The sequence below is a fragment of the Morus notabilis genome, unplaced genomic scaffold (genome assembly GCF_000414095.1).
Source record: "Morus notabilis unplaced genomic scaffold, ASM41409v2 Scaffold1934, whole genome shotgun sequence".
In the NCBI taxonomy this organism is placed as follows: Eukaryota; Viridiplantae; Streptophyta; class Magnoliopsida; order Rosales; family Moraceae; genus Morus; species Morus notabilis.
Genome location: NW_010365145.1, coordinates 106,633 through 124,068, shown reverse-complemented (window position 1 = coordinate 124,068; position 17,436 = coordinate 106,633). Strand labels below are relative to the sequence as shown.

Here is a 17,436-nt window from a genome sequence, read left to right as displayed (position 1 = left end):
AACTCGATCATATCTTCTAATAGGGTGAATTAGAAGAATACCACTCCAAAAGAAATGAAATGAAATTCAAATATTTCATTTTTTTTTGTAAAAATAAAAAAATAAAAAATAAAAAAACTTAATTTTCACGTCAAAATAGAATAAGTGTAACTAGATTTCGAAAGTGGTGTAGAACCTAATTTACACGATCTAATATAACATGTTATATTATGTTTATTTTTGAGTAGTTATTCATACGATCAATTATGTTAGGTACTAGGTACTTTTAATATAATATATCCTTTTTTTAGATTGCATTTTTTAATATACGTTCAGAAATCAAATTTTTTGATAACATACAGTACGTTGTTGTTACATATAATGAGGAATTTATTCGTTAGTTGACTATGGATGTTTTGCACATTCATATCTTTTTCAGTCAAATAATTTCTGCACACACTCCTTAAATAAAATTATAGAAAGATAACACGATAATTGACCAAGGGTTGCCATTCCTTATAATATATATTTGAAAGATTTAGCTGGGGGCTTTTAAAAGTACAATATTATATATCAACTTAATTATGATATAATTATGATAATAATATTCTTTATTATGTATCAAAAAATTATTGAAGTTCTAGTGACACGAGCTTGCAAATACGACTACCGACGACGTCTTAGACCGACACATAGATACACATACATACACGCATATATACATGCCAGAGAGTAGTAGACCACTTCACCTGATTTTTTTTCCTTTTAATTTTACATAGTTTGTTCCCTAAAATTTTTTTGAAATTCTATATTTGCTTTACCTCATAATAATTCATAAAGTATACACGCTTACATTAATCTCGATTTATTTTTCTGCCTCCGCTCCTGCATATATATGCATGCATACGTACACATATCAATAGCTGCAAAGCTTTTGTTACGTAATTTCTCAAATGTAAGTGCACGTTATCGTATCAAGTAGTAAAGTTCGTAGAAACGAGTATTGTTCCACGAGGACTGAATAATATTAATTACCGAAATTATATCAATACTAACTTTATTTGAACGAAACAAGCAAGTGAGAATTTTTATATAAATAAAACTAAACAATCTAATTAACAATTTAAGTAATTATCAAAATTCAATATTAACAAGCTCTAGGGTTTCCGATTTCACCAAACCATTTCGCCTTGAATTATCTATCTAATCAATCTTAAATTATTCCCCTTAATTGACAGTCGAAAATCCCTAAATTAATCGATGCTCCCTTCCGAGTTACATCAAAAATCCCCTTAATTGCTAACCCACTATATTCCTATGTGAATTTCAAACAATTAAAGAGTCATTAAGTTTTATGGATTTTCATGTAGCAACCACACCAACCATGCAAGTATATCCCTATCTTACATGCAATCAATGGAATTCAACACAATGATCGAAAAACATAAATCTCCTTCCGGTTTCATTATGAATTAACTAATCATCCAATTAGTGACCAATTAATTAGAAGCATTAAGAACAGTGATGAAAACTCAACTAGGACGAATAATTCTTTGATTGATATGATAACATAATTCAAAACATCATGATCTGGCTACATCGTAGCCCTAGAATAGGAAACTTAGAACATAATGAAAAGATAAAACATCTTAACAATATTCTTAAACATGAGAAGAGAAGAAGAAACTATTTTGACGAATTGAAGCAGAATTCCGTTCCCGGGTGATTCGTCTTCCCCTCTGCAGTAGAAAAGTTATCCTTTCTCTTTTCTAAGTCTCCGCCTGACCTAATTGAGTCTAAAAATTCCTATTTATAGTTTCGGGGTTGTAATGGCACTTTTGATCATTATTTAGAGATTAAAACATGAAAATCCCGAACTGGCGCCGTGGCTCTGCTTCAATGGCGCTGCGGCATCATAACACAGGCCTTTAGAAATTCGAAGTGGCGCCATGGCTCTATCCCTGGGCGCCATGGCGCTGCTCGGCAAATTTACGATTTACGATTTTCTTCTCCGTAGCGCCATGGCTCGACTTTATGGCTCCTAGGCGCTTTGCTCTCGGGTTTGTTGTACTGAAAAACTTGTTTTTCCTCTATCTTCGAAGACTAGGTGCCCCTTTACAAAGCCTTAGCACCCATTCTTCAATTTTGCTTCAAAAATTCCCAAAAATCACCAATGGACTCCAACTGAAACAAACCTACAAAATAAATTGAAAACACATAAATAACTCCTAAAAACACCTAAAAACTCACAAAATAATGAGTTGGGAAAACACAAATGTAAACACATATTCAACTCATCAGCTTTTAACGTCGTTGTCACATCTCTAGACTCGAACGGAAGATCACATATATAGGGGCTATTCGGCAGCCCCTTTTTTGAGTTAAAAACTAAAAAAAATAATAATTCGAGTTACAACTTTATTTAAGTTTATGTTCTTTTAAGTTTGAACTCGAGTTTGAACTCGAGTTTGGGACTAAAACTCGAGTTCAAGTTTCACCCCTTCAACTCGAGTTCAGAAACTCGAACTCAAATTAATGAACAATATTTTTTCTATTCTTACAAATGCTATAACTTTTTCGTTTTAATTCTGATTGAGATTATTTTTTTATGCGTTCACAACGAAAAGACGAATAAAACCCCACCCATATACCCTATTAAAATTTTTCATCAACATTGAGTTTTTATTAAAATACTATCTAAATATAAATTTAAGTTTTTACTCACTTAAACACAAACTCAAAAATTTTCCATCAGCATAGTTTTATCACATTCATACTAGATTGTCTATCATATATATAAGTTATAGTTTGAATCATGTTAACTCTTGAGTGACCGAGGCAAATTGGCATATGTAAGGTGAATGACTAATGTTAGATTCAGTGGTGGGATTAGTAAAGTTTATGGTCGAAAGTTTTATATCATTTTTTGCTTGAAAAGATGTAAAGGCGCGTGGCTTGAAGATGGTGCATTCATTTTTTGCTACTTTTTACCAAAGTAAAAACTTGTTAAAATCAAGAGGGCCTTAGACGCACGAATATAGAGGATAATGTCCATCTGGAAAGTTTCTCTTTTGGACATGTATGTTTAAGTAATCTTAACAAATATTTTTAAAAATGTATGAGTATGATTTTTATTTTTATTTTTAATTTATAACTTTTTTAGTTAAATAATTATATTAACAAAGAGTATTTATCAAGAGTAAATGGTAAAGATTCATGCTCATGTATTCTTAAAAGTAAATTCTCTATTTTTTTCTTTATTTTTCTTTGCTAAACTTTTCAACATAATTATTTTCACTATGCACTATACAATAATTTTTAAAAAAATGTATTTCTCCTGTTTTTTTATTTTATTTCGTTTCATATAATGATTTTTGGGATTGTTTTCATTATCAATATTTTGATTTTTAAGAGACTAGTTAACGATAATGTGAGCATTGTGAAAAATTAAGAGGGGGGATTTATGTGTGTTTTGTAAGATAGTTGATATTTTCGTTTTTAAATAAAAAACATGGGTAAAAAACACATTTTACTATGTTAGATCCGTTTTTCACAATTATTTTATCAAGTTCAATTAATAGAGTATAAAAGCAATAAATAAATAAGCATAAGAAGTTGGTATTGCGGTTTGATAATTCCTTATATCGCGAGACCACTCCCAGGCAGTGAACAATCCACTAACTATCAATGATCACAATCAGCAATCGGACTTATACACTCAAAGGCTCTCTCTTCGACAATATTGCCGCCGTGTCGAATCTACTTGATAGCCTTGTCTAGCGAGAACTACTTGTCTTCAAAAACTGCATGCCGAAATCTCTTCGACTGGCAGGCCGCTCTCTCCCGAAAGTTTCAAATCTTCTCCTGAAGAACGATAAACTGTTGAACTCCCTTCAACACTACAAGCGTCTTCTACCGAAGAATGATAACGGGAACTTCTCAAAATATTATGCATGAAACCCAGAAAGGCCATAGAATGAATGGTTTTGAGTCCTATTTATAGAGTAGTAGACGTTTATCTCCAAACTTACTCAAAATTCAAACTGTTGCACAATCTGTTCCACGACTTGTTGTAACACTATCTGATCTTCACTTTAAAATCTAAACTCAGTATCCTGCCCTATTTTCTATGCTCTACCACCATACAATCTTCATCCAATACACGTTTGAAAAGGCTTTAAAATATATCTCAATTTATTCAAGCCTTATCATAACCGAATTTTGACTTAATCAAATCATCTAGTGAATTACATATATCAAACTAAATCCAGATTGGCACTTAGACTTGTACACCACTCTTTTATCTTCATTGCAATTCAAATATTAAACATCCCCTTTTTAAAATTCAAATCCAAGACATATCTTCTACTGCAATTCTTATCATGACTTATCAAAACTGATCAACTCGAAACTAACTGCAACTTGAATTCAAACGTAAAATCAAATCTTTTGACTTTTAAACCACAGTTGTTATATCTACTTTGCTGGAACTCCATCTTTATCTCTGCAAATCTGCAACACGAAGTCTGCACCAATATCACAATCAAAACTGCATCAATTTTTTATTCACTTGTTTTTTAAATTTTTACAAGATTGTTAATAAATTTCCAACTAATAAAAATACTTAACACACTAAATTAGTAATAGCCCTCAAATTTATTATCATATCAACAATATTGCAGGACTGGTCAATCTAGGATGGCAATGTGTCGTGCATTTTGTAATTACAATTGTCACGTAATGTAGTTCCAACTATTAGTCCTACTCTCTAACAGTTTCGCTCACTCAAAAAAATAAAATTATCTTTTTAAATAAAACTCATATTTTATTAATTATGAGCTTTTTATTAACTAATCACATCATAATCATAATCATACTAGAAAAAAGTATAAAAATTGAACCTAACTGTATAAAAATTTGAATGATCTAAGGCTGTTCTCTACTCCTCTTATCTTTTTAACCTTACTAAAAATTCTCTTCTTTCATAAAGCTAAGAAATGACAAAACTATAGAGCACTTAAAAAAAAGAACAAACTAATAATCAAAGGGGAAAAAAGGACTGTTGTACTCTCCTATTAAGCTCCCAACTTAACGTTAAATTCCCATCCAATGGTACACATTTCCCTTCGCTTGCCCCATAAGTTCATAACTCTCTCTCTCCTCTCTCTCTCTCTCTCTCTCTCTCTCCAAAAAAAAAAACCAAGCCATACAAAACATGGTGTACTCAAGAACAACAAGTAGTAAGAGTAGTAGTACTTCCACCACAAGTCTCCTCTTCATATTTTTCCTCTTATCCATCCTCACTCAATCCATTTCCTCCTCTTCTCCGCCGACAGACGGGTTCCTCTTCGGCGGATGCACTCAGCAGAAGTACTCGGCGGATTCGCCCTACGAGTCGAACGTCAACTCGCTACTCACCTCCCTGGTCAACTCGGCCACCTACTCCTCCTACAACAACTTCACCATCACCGGCTCCACCCAACACGACGTCGTCTACGGCCTCTTCCAGTGCCGCGGCGACCTCGCCATGCCCGACTGCGCCACGTGCGTCGCACGTGCGGTGACTCAACTCGGTCCCCTTTGCTCCCAGACCTGTGGCGGAGCGCTCCAGCTCCAGGGATGCTACGTCAAGTACGACAACGCCACTTTCCTTGGCGTTGAGGACAAGACTGTGGTGCTCAAGAAGTGTGGGCCGTCTGTGGGCTACGACGTGGATGGGCTGGCCAGGAGGGATGCTGTACTGGGCTCGCTTGCGGGCTCTGGTGGGCTTTACAGGGTTGGTGGGTCCGGGGACGTACAGGGCGTGGCCCAATGTGTGGGTGATCTTAGCTTCGGGGAGTGCCAGGATTGCGTGTCGGAGGCCATCGGACGGCTCAAGAGCGACTGTGGGCAAGCGGTTTTTGGGGATATGTTCCTGGCCAAGTGTTATGCGAGGTACTCGACGGATGGGGCCCATTATTATTCCAAGACTCATCACGGTAAATTTTTTTATTTTTTTTCACAACTCTCAAAACTCTCTTTCTCTACTCCTTAATTTCCAAAACCCTTAGTTGTACAATTTTTTAAAAAAAAAATAAAAAATAAAACTTAGAAGATTTGAATTCTACATTTTATAGTAAAATCAGGTGTGTGAACTGATATTTCTTATCATATTTTATTGAAATTTTATATTGTTTGATCAATATTGCTATTTACTATTATTCAGATTATGACACATTACCGTAATTATGACAATATCACGGAATGGTCATATTTAAAAAAAGTATGACAATTGTGTCTCATATTGCTATGCCGCAGGTATACATGTTATCAAATCGGTGGCAATGACATCACCGATAATAATAGATAACAACTATTTTTTTTGTAATTATTGTTACTCAATATCCGTTCTTTCTTCAAACACGTGTAGTAAAGATGTCGAATGAATATGTGTCGTGAATTTCAATCTCCATTATACATGTAAGAGTTTCGTGCACCTAATTAATAGGAAAGGAACATAGATGGATGTTTACTCTTTTAATCAACTCTTAGTAATGTGTTTTTCTTTCGTTTTTTTCTCCCAAAATGACTTTGTAGATAAATCTACCGATGATGGTGAGAAGACATTTGCAATTATCATCGGATTATTAGCTGGAGTTGCCCTAATCATCATCTTCCTTGCTTTCTTAAGAAAGATCTGTGAGGGAAATGGTAATTACAAGTACTCTTTACTCTTTTTTTTTTTTTTTTTTTGTTTCTGTTTAATTAATTATTTTTCATTTTATCTGATTACTTTCTAGTATCATCCACTTGCTTTACTTTAAATTTAAAATAGAAAATCATATGCAAAATTTTTTTTTTATTGTTATTATTTCACTGACAGTTATACTTGGCTGTAACCTTTTTTTTTTTTTAAATGCAGGTAAATAAATTAAAAAGTTATTTATTTCATCCTCACTCCTTCAGCAAAGTGTCCGTTGCTCTCTTTTGCCTCCTTTCTTCTCTTCATTATGTCAACTTTCCTTTCTCTTTTCCCTTTTCCTGGATTTGTTTTTATATTTCTCTCCAAAAGGAGGTTTAAAGAAAAGATGGGAAAGATGTATGATAGGGCACTTGCCCAAAACAAAGTTAAAAAAGAGTGGGGAAAAAAAAAAGGAAGCTAAAGATTCCAATCTACTCTCCACTTAACAAAAGTTGTATTGTCTAATGTGAAAAAAAAAAAAAAAAAAAAAAAAATGCATATTCTTTTTGTAAAGGGCAGATGATATATTTTCTTAATTTGATTTGTGATGTTTCTCTTGGTTTTGTACATGGATTTGTACGTTTTCTTTCTTTATTTTGTATTCCTTTTTGGGATTTACTTTCGTTTTATCAATATATATATAATGTCTTGATTATCTAAATCCAATAGCCAGCCCTGGCTTTCATCTCAAGTTAGCATGTTTTCCGAATATTGTTGGAACCCAATAAAAAGGAAATAATATATTTTTATGGGCTAATCGTAATATATAATAATTTCATGGGCACAAGTTAGAGGAGGAAAATTTTATCAATTACTTGTATAATTTGTTGTATCAAAGGTTTGGAACTTATATATCTAAATAATTGTTTTACCAAATAAATACTAAAGGGCACTACCAATGTATATCACCAAACGGTTGTAACAAAAATATGATGGAATATATTAGCACATAACAGGTTACAAAGTCAATTTTCTGCAAGAAGATATTGAACAATTTAATCTACATAACATTTCATAAATAAAATTGTCAAAAAAGTGATTTTAAAATAATACTTCTTCTCTGCATGAAGGATATGCTGTTTTCATTCAAAAGTTTTATCTTTAACTTAAAAATAACTGTACTTATGGGGCCACAAGAAATTAGATTCACTTAGATTAAAAAAAAAAAAACAAAGAAGGAAATAAAAATGAGTAATCAACTCATAACTAGATATGTCAAGTTGAATTTGATTGTAAACATATCGTTGAACAAGATAATGATGAATTTTCTGCCTAAAATGCTAGTTTTAGCATTTAATGAGAATTTTGCATTGTAGCCTAAAACCTTTCACGCTAATATGCGATGAGAAAACAACAGGATCTCGTGAAATTGCATTTTTTTTTTTTGTCGGAGAATCACGCAAGGATCAATATGGCTATATGCTTTGTTACAAACATATAGAAATGGGAAAAAAAACTGACAACATTCGAGATATGATATGGACATCTGATCATTTGAGATACCAAAGCACCCTCCTGTTAGGGTTCATAAATAACCGATTCTTAACATATTTCTAAAATAATTTTCTGAGTTTAAATTAGGCATGCAAGATAAAATCATAAAGTATACCAAATAAGAGAGAGTATAAAAGAAAGTTGTATATATCATACTATACTCGTAAAAACAACACATATACGATCTGGCTCGGAATATCACTGATTCAATATCAATTATTAATAGAATGTGAGTCAAATGAGATTCATCTATCAACGTCATATTATATGACTCGCCTTTTAAGATTCATGTTCGGAGACATTTTTCAAAAATAATATTACGGGACATCTTCTATTAATTGTGGTACTCAATACTTGATGTGCTCCCAATCATTTTTTAACTTCTAATAACGTGAGATTCTCGATAGTACCGGAGTCCCCAAGCATCGTTGCACATATTATGAATGGTCCACAAAATATGATGTAGCTCTCGGATTGGTGTGCCCCTCCCCAATATTAGACACAAATAATGGGCTGCATCATCCTCTTCTGCTTTTCCTCAACGAGCGAGCTGCTGATCTTACTGTCAAAGTTTTTGTACCTTTCTAGCCTTTTGAATAGTTTATGTTTGTACACTTTTGTGCGGCCATGAAAAGAAGATTTTGTGTGATTTCTGAGATTTCTGATATTTGGCGTTACTCACCCCACTTTCTCTTCTTTCAACTTTTTGAGTAGCTCATTGCTTCGTTTTTAAGTGCTTAAATTGATATACCGACGCTTTAGGATACATTAAAATGCTTCTGTATATCATGAACCCTATGATTACTCCATATATATTCTCACTCGTTCTATTTTGCTTAAATGGGTCAAATCATCTCCTTATTTAATATCTTGTGTCAAAGAATACAATAACAAATAAAAAATGGGTACCAATTTCTTTTACATTATACATAGATCTGCATCATCTGTTTATTTTTTTGGAAAAAGTCCGTTCCACCCCACGTTGCAGTGGCATGGCCACATTCCCCGTCAGGCTGAATATTAATTTTTCTCTTTTGTTTTTTGTTTGGTGAATTCATCTGTTGAAATATTAGTTAATTCATAATTATTATCTAGTGCAAGAATGCGTGACGTCCAAACAGAATAGTTGTCACTGATTTTTCTTTTTTTAAGAAAAATAAAAACGAAAAATTTTTTTTTTGACAGAAAGTGAAAATAATGAGCAAGCTTATAATATGGAAAAGCAAATATTTAGTCAAGTAATTTTTGTGGACTAGGGCCAAACCATATGCGTCTTGTCTATATCTTTGTTTCTATATACTAGAAGCGTGTTTGTAAGTGATAATACATAGGGACAAAAGGAATCACCCTAACACTGGTTTGAAACTTCTTTTTGGCACTTGAAAATGCTTTCAAACTTTGTAGTGGTTTACATGTGAGCCTCATTCAAAGACAAATTAAAAAGCAACTTTGTTAGTATCTTACTACAAAAGCAAGAATCACAAAGTATATACTACAAAACCGACCAATATAATGTCTAAGCTTTTCATATTCATTACACATGACCAATATTAATCAAATTCACAATAAAGTAAGGAAAAAAGGCAGAAACATCTTTGGTGTAATGTTTTAGTTAAATTCCCATATACTATTTAAGTCTTTGACAATCAAATCCACTAGCTAGTGTATATAAAGTCCTTTCTGGCCAATAATGGTTGCATGGTTAATACCTTTAGGCTTTATTCATGCATGAATATGCTATTGCTGGCTAGCTAGCTTCAATTCAGAGAGACATATTGATAGGAGACCCCACAATTGGGCAGTTGTAAAGAAACCCATTATTGGCCTAAATGAGCTTAGAGGTTAAGGAACCTCTGAGAGACATATTTTCACCAAAACTTATAATTAACAACATGCAACATATAGTTATACAAATCCCACCTTTATTTTCTTTTAACTTTTTTTTTTAATTAACAACATGCAACATATAGTTATACAAATCCCACCTTTATTTTCTTTGACTTTTTTTTTTTATTATTATTATACATAAATGATGCACGAATTGAGTTGTAAATTTTTCAAGTAACGAGAGATCCGGAGATTTGCACAAGTAAACTTAGTCATAATCACTAACTTAAGCATATCATATAAGATAAAAAAATTAATTAATTGTACAGTTCTCATGCTCTATTGCTTATCCGTGAACTTTCATTGAAAGAAAGATGTCAATTGTGCCTGCCACTTTTAGTAGCTTGTTTTGGCACCTATTACCAAATTAGTGTGTAATTACGTCACAAGTACTTTAAGGAACTTTATTGTTGATTCCTATGTTGTTTGGATATATCTCACTTGCCTCGGAATCAATCTCGATAAGTGCTTCTTCGAAAAAAAGTATAGTAGTGTTATAAGGCTCTTTTGCATCTGAACTTATCACATGTTAGCAATATAGTCCGTGAAAATAAAATATTGATAACAAATCCCGGGTTTACACAACAAATTAGTGTATCACGGGCTACTCACTGTTAGCTCTCTTTACACATAATTGGAGTCGTTGCCAAGAATAATTGAGTTCTCTGGAGAGAGAAGCAAACCATTGTTATGCCAGAAAGCAAATCGATATGCCACGAAGTAAACCACTAGTACACCAAAAGTAAACCATAGTGAATTAGGGAAAGCGTCCTCCTTAACTATCACCTCTATAGTTTTGTTCTCTTCTCATAAAATTCTATCCCTCTTAAATCAGTATATAAAAGGAGAAAATGAGTGCAGAAATCTTCTAGTGATAAAAAAAAAAAGTGCATAAAATTTTATCTTCACACAACAGATTTACTTTCGTATGGATGTAAAATCACCCTTTTCAATGCTCTTTTGTAACAAGAGCTTTGAAATGTATACTCATCAATGATAAGTTTAGGAAATATACACTTACTATTCTCCATCTTTAGTTGGTTTGTGCCTTCTAAGAATTACATCCCTACCCATTTGATTTGATTTTTATTGAAAAAAGAAGGATAATAAATTTTAAAGTGTATAAGAAACGGCAGAAGTCCTTATACCTCTATCTAAATTAAAACGTCACTTGGTCTTATTTGCAAAAATTCTTAGTTAATTCTCCTTGGCAAAAACATATATGTTGACCCGTAAATCCGAAATGGCTCAACTGTAGAATTTGAAGTTTTTCTTTCTTTCTATGTTTTGATTCATTGGTTTGAACCGAAAGTTTAAACAGAAAATCATTATTAGGAGAAACAAACTCAAAGGCACCTAAGATTTTTGTCTCCGCTTTCTTCCTTTATATATTAATTTAAAAGGAATAAAATTCTAAGATAATGATATAAAGATGTGAATTAAGAACAGATTCCTTAATTTGCTCTTTTATTCGATAACAAATGCCAGATAGTAAAGAAAATGACCAAATTTTGGGGAGGCGATAAAAAAATTTCAATAGTTTGCTACAAATCTTGTGTTTGCTTACGGAAATTCTCTGTTAAATCTCAGATTCATTGACCAGATTTATTTATAAAATACCATCTTTTCTGCTCGACTATTTTCTTCATTTTCAGTAAACGAGAAATAGATCGTGCAATTTCTCTTTAATTTGAAGGCCATTCAACGAGTAATAATAAAATTATTATTGAGAATAACAAAAAAAAATGTCAAATTGTTGTTGTTTTTTTTTTTCTTTCCTTTTCGACGGTATTTTTTAGGTCAAAACCAAGTAATAATCGAGAAAGATATGAATTTGTGTACAATATAATTTGGTTAGGATAAAAATGCAAGACTTCAAACTATAAGGTATACTTTTTGAATAAAAGTAAAATGCGGGGGTAAAAAAGCAAAGAACTCAAATAATGAAGTAATGAACTATCCTAAAATTATTTTTTATTTTTTATTTTTTTTTTTAAAAACGACCATCTTCTCCAAGGTACTAGACCCCGTAGAAAGAGTCGAGGATAAGTCCCGCAGAACCTTCTGGATTCTCTATCCTCTAAACTCTTCGGAATCTTCCTATTAAAAACACACCAAACCCATCAAAACCAAAGCACCACACAAAACCAACAACAAAATTTTTGGCTGATAAGAAAGAAAGAACTAAAAATCAGCAATGGCTGATAGCATATTTGGTCACCCTCTGAGGCGCTTATTCTGGAGCCCTCCGATCTTCCGGGAGTGGTCTGGATCAACGGCTCTCATGGACTGGCTTGAGTCCCCTTCTGCCCACATCTTCAAAATCAACGTTCCAGGTAACCAATTGCTAACATTATTGATACTGCTCTTCCCATTTACATTATTGAGATTTTCGTTGGTGGGTTTTAAGGAATTAAGCTATTTGTCTTGTTGGTTTATCACTTTCTTTCTGTTTATGCCATTTTACTTGAGACTTTGATTGGTTTTAATTTATGGGATTAAGCTATTGTTTAATGGGTCATCATATTTTCACTATTCTTCTGATGAGTTATTTTTAGATTGTGCAATTCTGTTGGAGAACTTATACACGATCCGTTCTTTTGATTTATCGGTAGTTATTGTTGTTCGGGATTTTACAGTCAACATAATTTAACAGTTAAAACACAGTAACTGCAGAGGTTTCCATTATGTTGTTGGGTCATCTAGTAAGAGCAGCTTTTCCAGAAATTTGGGATTTTTTGTTTTTGTTTTGGATTAACATTGACCCATTTTGTGTGAATAGGTTTCAGCAAAGAGGAGATAAAGGTGCAAATAGAAGAGGGAAACGTTTTGCACATTAGAGGTGAAGGTGAGAAAGAGGAGTCCCATCAGAAAGACACTGTTTGGCATGTAGCTGAGAGGGGAACAGAAAAACGGGGCTTTTCTCGGGAAATCGAATTGCCGGAAAATGTAAAGGCGGATCAGATAAAAGCTCAGGTGGAAAATGGTGTTCTGACCATAGTTGTTCCCAAAGACACAACTCCAAAGCCTTCCAAAGTGAGAAACATCAACATCACTAGCAAGCTCTAAGCTCACTCAACATCACTAGAAACTTCTCAACTCCAAAGGCTTGATAGAAAAATGTCTATGTGCTTATGTGTAGTTTGTGAATTTCTACGGGTGTTGTTGTAATAAAAATAATCTTTCAACAGGAGGAACCTGTTCACTTCCAGACATAACAAAAAATAATGTCTCCACTTTGCATAGATGAATAAAAATAGAGAATGATCTTCTAAACTGGCCAAGATCAATAATTACTTGAAAATCATAATCAATAACCAATAAAGAAATTTCACGTTTTTAAGATTTTACTTTCTTCTCACTCTCAACTATTTAGTGTAGAATTGTCATTGAAAAAGGAATAACTGTCAAGTCCTAACTCGTAAATTTTACAGTAAACTAGACCCAAAATTTTGGTGCCATCATCTTGTGATTCTTGGCAACAAAAAATAATAAAAAATAAAAAATAAAAAGTACCAAGTACAAAACAATGAAAAAGTAAAACTAAAGATATATCTACAACATTAAGTTATGCTATATATTTTGAGGGGTAAAAGAATCAATAACTCTAGAACAATGAGAAATACAATTGATCAAAATTTCCTTGTACCTGACCCTCCACTGGATAGCTAATCTCCACCTATCCATTTCCCGTTTAGTTTTCCTAGATGACAGTAATTCAGCAACATCTTCTCCATCTTGCAGACCATTAGCTTCCAAGAAAGCGTGAATATGAGCTGTTGAAGAGGCCACAGTATTCCTGAGCTCCAAAGGGCTACAAGAATCTTGCATTTTGTCAATGGCACTTAAAAGAAAACGATCCTCTTCAAACGATGTTGGCAAACTCTTCAGGATGCAGTTGCAGTTCTTCGATATCCATCTCATTACAAGTATCTCATTTTCGGCCGAGAGTTGGGATCCTGAATAAGCAAGGTGAGAGGCAGGTCTCCGCTGGTTTCGTGGGGTTGCCCATATACGCAAAGCGGAGAGTAAGGCGAAAGAGGGTTTTCCACTTTGATGAATAAACATTGAGTCCTTAGGCCATGTATTTGAGGAGCAGATTTCAGGTTGTAGAGGAATAAAAACCTTTTCATTAGAATTGTCATTTAACAAAAATCCATAGTGTTCAAGAAGCTCCAGATTTGTGTATGTCCCATAACCCAATAAGACCTGCAGAACATAGCAATCATAGAAGCATTTATACTATGAGACGATTCACGTGGTGGAGATACACCATTTGACTTCTGATCTGCATTCAAAATCCTTTTACACGTTTCTTCATTCTAGTGGTAGCTGATAATTTCACTTTTCAATAAAACTATTGCTGCGACTCAGGTTCGTAAATGGTACTTCTTCCAGAGAAAAATGTAGAGAGAAACAGGCAACTTGTAACTTTTGAGGTTCTTTCAACAAACCAAAACACACAATTTTCTTAATCAACAAATATTACTCGTAGAATCAATAGTTACATCTAAAACTCTGCAGCTTAATGTTTCCTAAAGAACTATGACCATAAGTCACCGACTCACTAGCAGTTTAGTTTTAGTGCTCTTTTTTTTTTTTTTTTTTGAATGAATGGACCACAACCCATAACTTAACCGACATAAATTACATCAAAATGCCCATACAGAAGAGTGTTATCTAAAATAGACGTAACTACATATAAACTAATTCCCATCAACTTCAGAATTAATGAAACACTCCTTGCTTCAATAAACTAAAAACTGAACGCTTTGTTCTGCAAATGATTTTAAACTAAGAACGTGATAAACTAAAAACTAAGAACGCTTTCCTTTTTCTTAACCTAACAAGTTTGTGCGCATGCATTTCCATCTTCAGTCCCTGCATTTTCTACATGCTTCTTTGAGAAAGAGGACATGAATGTAGAAACTACACGCTATTGTGCAATGTATAAATGGTGCTAACGTTGAACTTCCAAGACGCATTAAAATGTAAGCATAATAATCAAGAAAGTTAATTAGAATAGACAAAACTTTTAAGTTTCAATAAATAAAACAAACAACACTTTTTTCGTAATACCTGCTCTCCTTTTTCATAATGTCTTCTAGCATAGAAGCAATATGCAACAACATCCTCCTCAAAGCCACCATCAGTCAGCCTTTGTGAATGAGAATCAAGCTGCTCCAAGTCTAGCGTATGAGCAGAGTCCTCTTCTCCAGGTGCCACATAATTAAATAGGTCTCCCACAGGACATAAACACCCAGCCTCATCCCATGGTACGTGCAAAGTCCGCGATGATATCTTTATGAGAGTCGAAGCATAAAACTTTACATCATTAGATTCAACATTTGGTATAATGATGTTGAAGTGGTGATGAAACTCGGTAAGAGTAAACTTCATTAAGAAAACTGTAAAATGTAAATGAAAGGATATGAAAATCCTAATAGGAGAAACATAGACAATGACAGGACTCACAAATATAACTTATGATCTCCTGTTAAGAGAACTTTTTTCAAGGAAACCAAATTAATTATAGCATGTCCCCAAAAAAGGGTGAAAAATGCATTCTCACAGTAGCAGAAGCCCAAAGCCATGCCCGAAAAGTCAGAAATTGGGGCTTAAGGTTAAGTTCTTTCATTAACGGATTAGCTTCTTTCCACTCCGATTCAGCCTTCAACGTGGCCTTTTCGGCAGTCCAGATCGCATCATCCACCTAGAAGCCACATAATAAGTTTCTTCAGAAGCCATTTTGATGTAATGTGAAAAAGGTTTTAAACAGTGATACATTCCTAATCAAAGATTAAGGGAAACCTAACAGTAAAAGTATGTATGATCAGAATACAGAACTTGTAGAGCTTGCTTCTCGAATTCACCAAAAGTTGCTAGAATGTCATAACCTCGCGGCAGATTCACCAGATAAGGATACCACCACGAACTCCTTCCTTTATTCATTTCATACAATAAGCCAACAATCAATATCTGTAGTTAGGAAAACAAAAAACAAAAGAGATAAGTAATCCTGCGATTAACAACCATATTAAAAACTAAACCCCATTAACTTTTCGAATGTAAACAAGAAAATTGAGAGGGAAAAACCAACGACTTTTGGCTCTTTTGATTTCGTAAAATCATAACTTTTTATTTCTTTCTTTGCTACTAAAAAATCATAACTACATTAAACACCAGGATTGTACAGGAACATTGGAACTGGAATTATCAATTGTTATCCTAAAATTCCTAATGCAATTTTGAACTTAAAAATGGTAAAAATGCGTTTGGTCCTGAGAGAAAACATTAAAATAATATTCATTCATGGATTTAAACAGAGTCAAGGCATCAATTTTCGTGTTTTTAATTGTTGAATATAACCTTCATCTTCATACTCAAACTTCATAATCCAAAAACGCTTTCATATTATATATATTACATAACCTGAACTGAGAAATCAGGAAACTCACGGAAGCAATCATAACCATAACAATAGAGTTGAGTTGAGAAGGTAAATCTTCTCTCCCTTGGAAAGTTTCCCAGCAAACAAACAGACCATAGAAAAGAAAACAAAATCAAAAGGAAAACCTGAATAGGTGAGAGAGAAGAAGGAGCATTGACAACAATAGAGAATCTCTGATCTTTCGATAGACTCTCCCTCGTCATGAGAGCCGATTTAGGAACTCTGAGAACCAACTCCCCTCTTCTGAGAGGACGCGCGGCAGCCAAGCCCCTTCTGCAGCATTGAAGAAAATGAAAAAGAAAATGCTGTTAAAAGCGCATGAATTTTCTGGGCAACCAAACGGTGGGGATTTTTGAGTGAAGTACCCGCCGGCGTCGGGGAAGTGGGAAACGAAGAGAGAATGACATAAACACGAAGAGAGGCAGCTCCGATCGGAGAGGGAGATCGGTGAGTTTGAAATTCCGATTTCTGACGCCCATTTCAGAAGGATTTCGAGGTTACCTTCTTCTTCTCGCTCCATTTCTCTCTCGCTTTCTTCTTCTTCTTCTTCTACTCACACAGCAGACTCTGGAGTCTTCCACTCTATTTCAATATTTCAAAGCCGATTTGTGCAATGGCCTAAATTTTATACATAACTGTGGTTTAGTTTGGCATTGTTTTTTCGTCCTAAAATCACCTTTTGTTTTAAGTAAAAGTTAATTTTAGTGTTCAATAAATTTTTTTAAAAAAATTTTAAGAATTTATAACTAAAATCAGAAGTAATCTAAATATAACTTTAACTACGAGAATCAGGATAGTATAATCAAAAAAATTTTCATAATACTTATAATATTTCTGATGAAATTTAAAATTTATAATCTTTCTAATTTAAAATTCAAATTCATAATATAATATAATATAATAT

General features: G+C 33.5%; 3 protein-coding genes across 3 annotated transcripts; 2 read left to right on the top strand and 1 right to left on the bottom strand.

Annotated features, from left to right (window-relative positions):
- The first annotated feature begins 5,099 nt into the window (after window positions 1-5,099).
- On the top strand, window positions 5,100-7,134 carry LOC21388510 (cysteine-rich repeat secretory protein 60). Its single transcript, XM_024171717.1, has 3 exons — window positions 5,100-5,957; window positions 6,556-6,669; window positions 6,881-7,134. The coding sequence occupies exons 1-3, from the start codon at window positions 5,195-5,197 to the stop codon at window positions 6,886-6,888; spliced, it is 885 nt and encodes a 294-aa protein (XP_024027485.1). The 5' UTR covers window positions 5,100-5,194; the 3' UTR covers window positions 6,889-7,134.
- Window positions 7,135-12,100: 4,966 nt separating this feature from the next.
- Window positions 12,101-13,371, top strand: LOC21388509 (15.7 kDa heat shock protein, peroxisomal). The gene is made up of 2 exons (XM_010107341.2): window positions 12,101-12,417; window positions 12,864-13,371. The coding sequence occupies exons 1-2, from the start codon at window positions 12,279-12,281 to the stop codon at window positions 13,148-13,150; spliced, it is 426 nt and encodes a 141-aa protein (XP_010105643.1). The 5' UTR covers window positions 12,101-12,278; the 3' UTR covers window positions 13,151-13,371.
- A 283-nt stretch (window positions 13,372-13,654) lies between these two features.
- LOC21388508 (protein SET DOMAIN GROUP 40) lies at window positions 13,655-17,107 on the bottom strand. Its single transcript, XM_024171716.1, has 6 exons — window positions 16,898-17,107; window positions 16,658-16,805; window positions 15,929-16,060; window positions 15,654-15,794; window positions 15,161-15,382; window positions 13,655-14,290 (listed from the first exon to the last, which is right to left on the bottom strand). Exons 1-6 carry the CDS (start codon window positions 17,050-17,052, stop codon window positions 13,655-13,657), a joined length of 1,434 nt encoding a protein of 477 aa, XP_024027484.1. The 5' UTR covers window positions 17,053-17,107.
- Window positions 17,108-17,436: the final 329 nt, after the last annotated feature.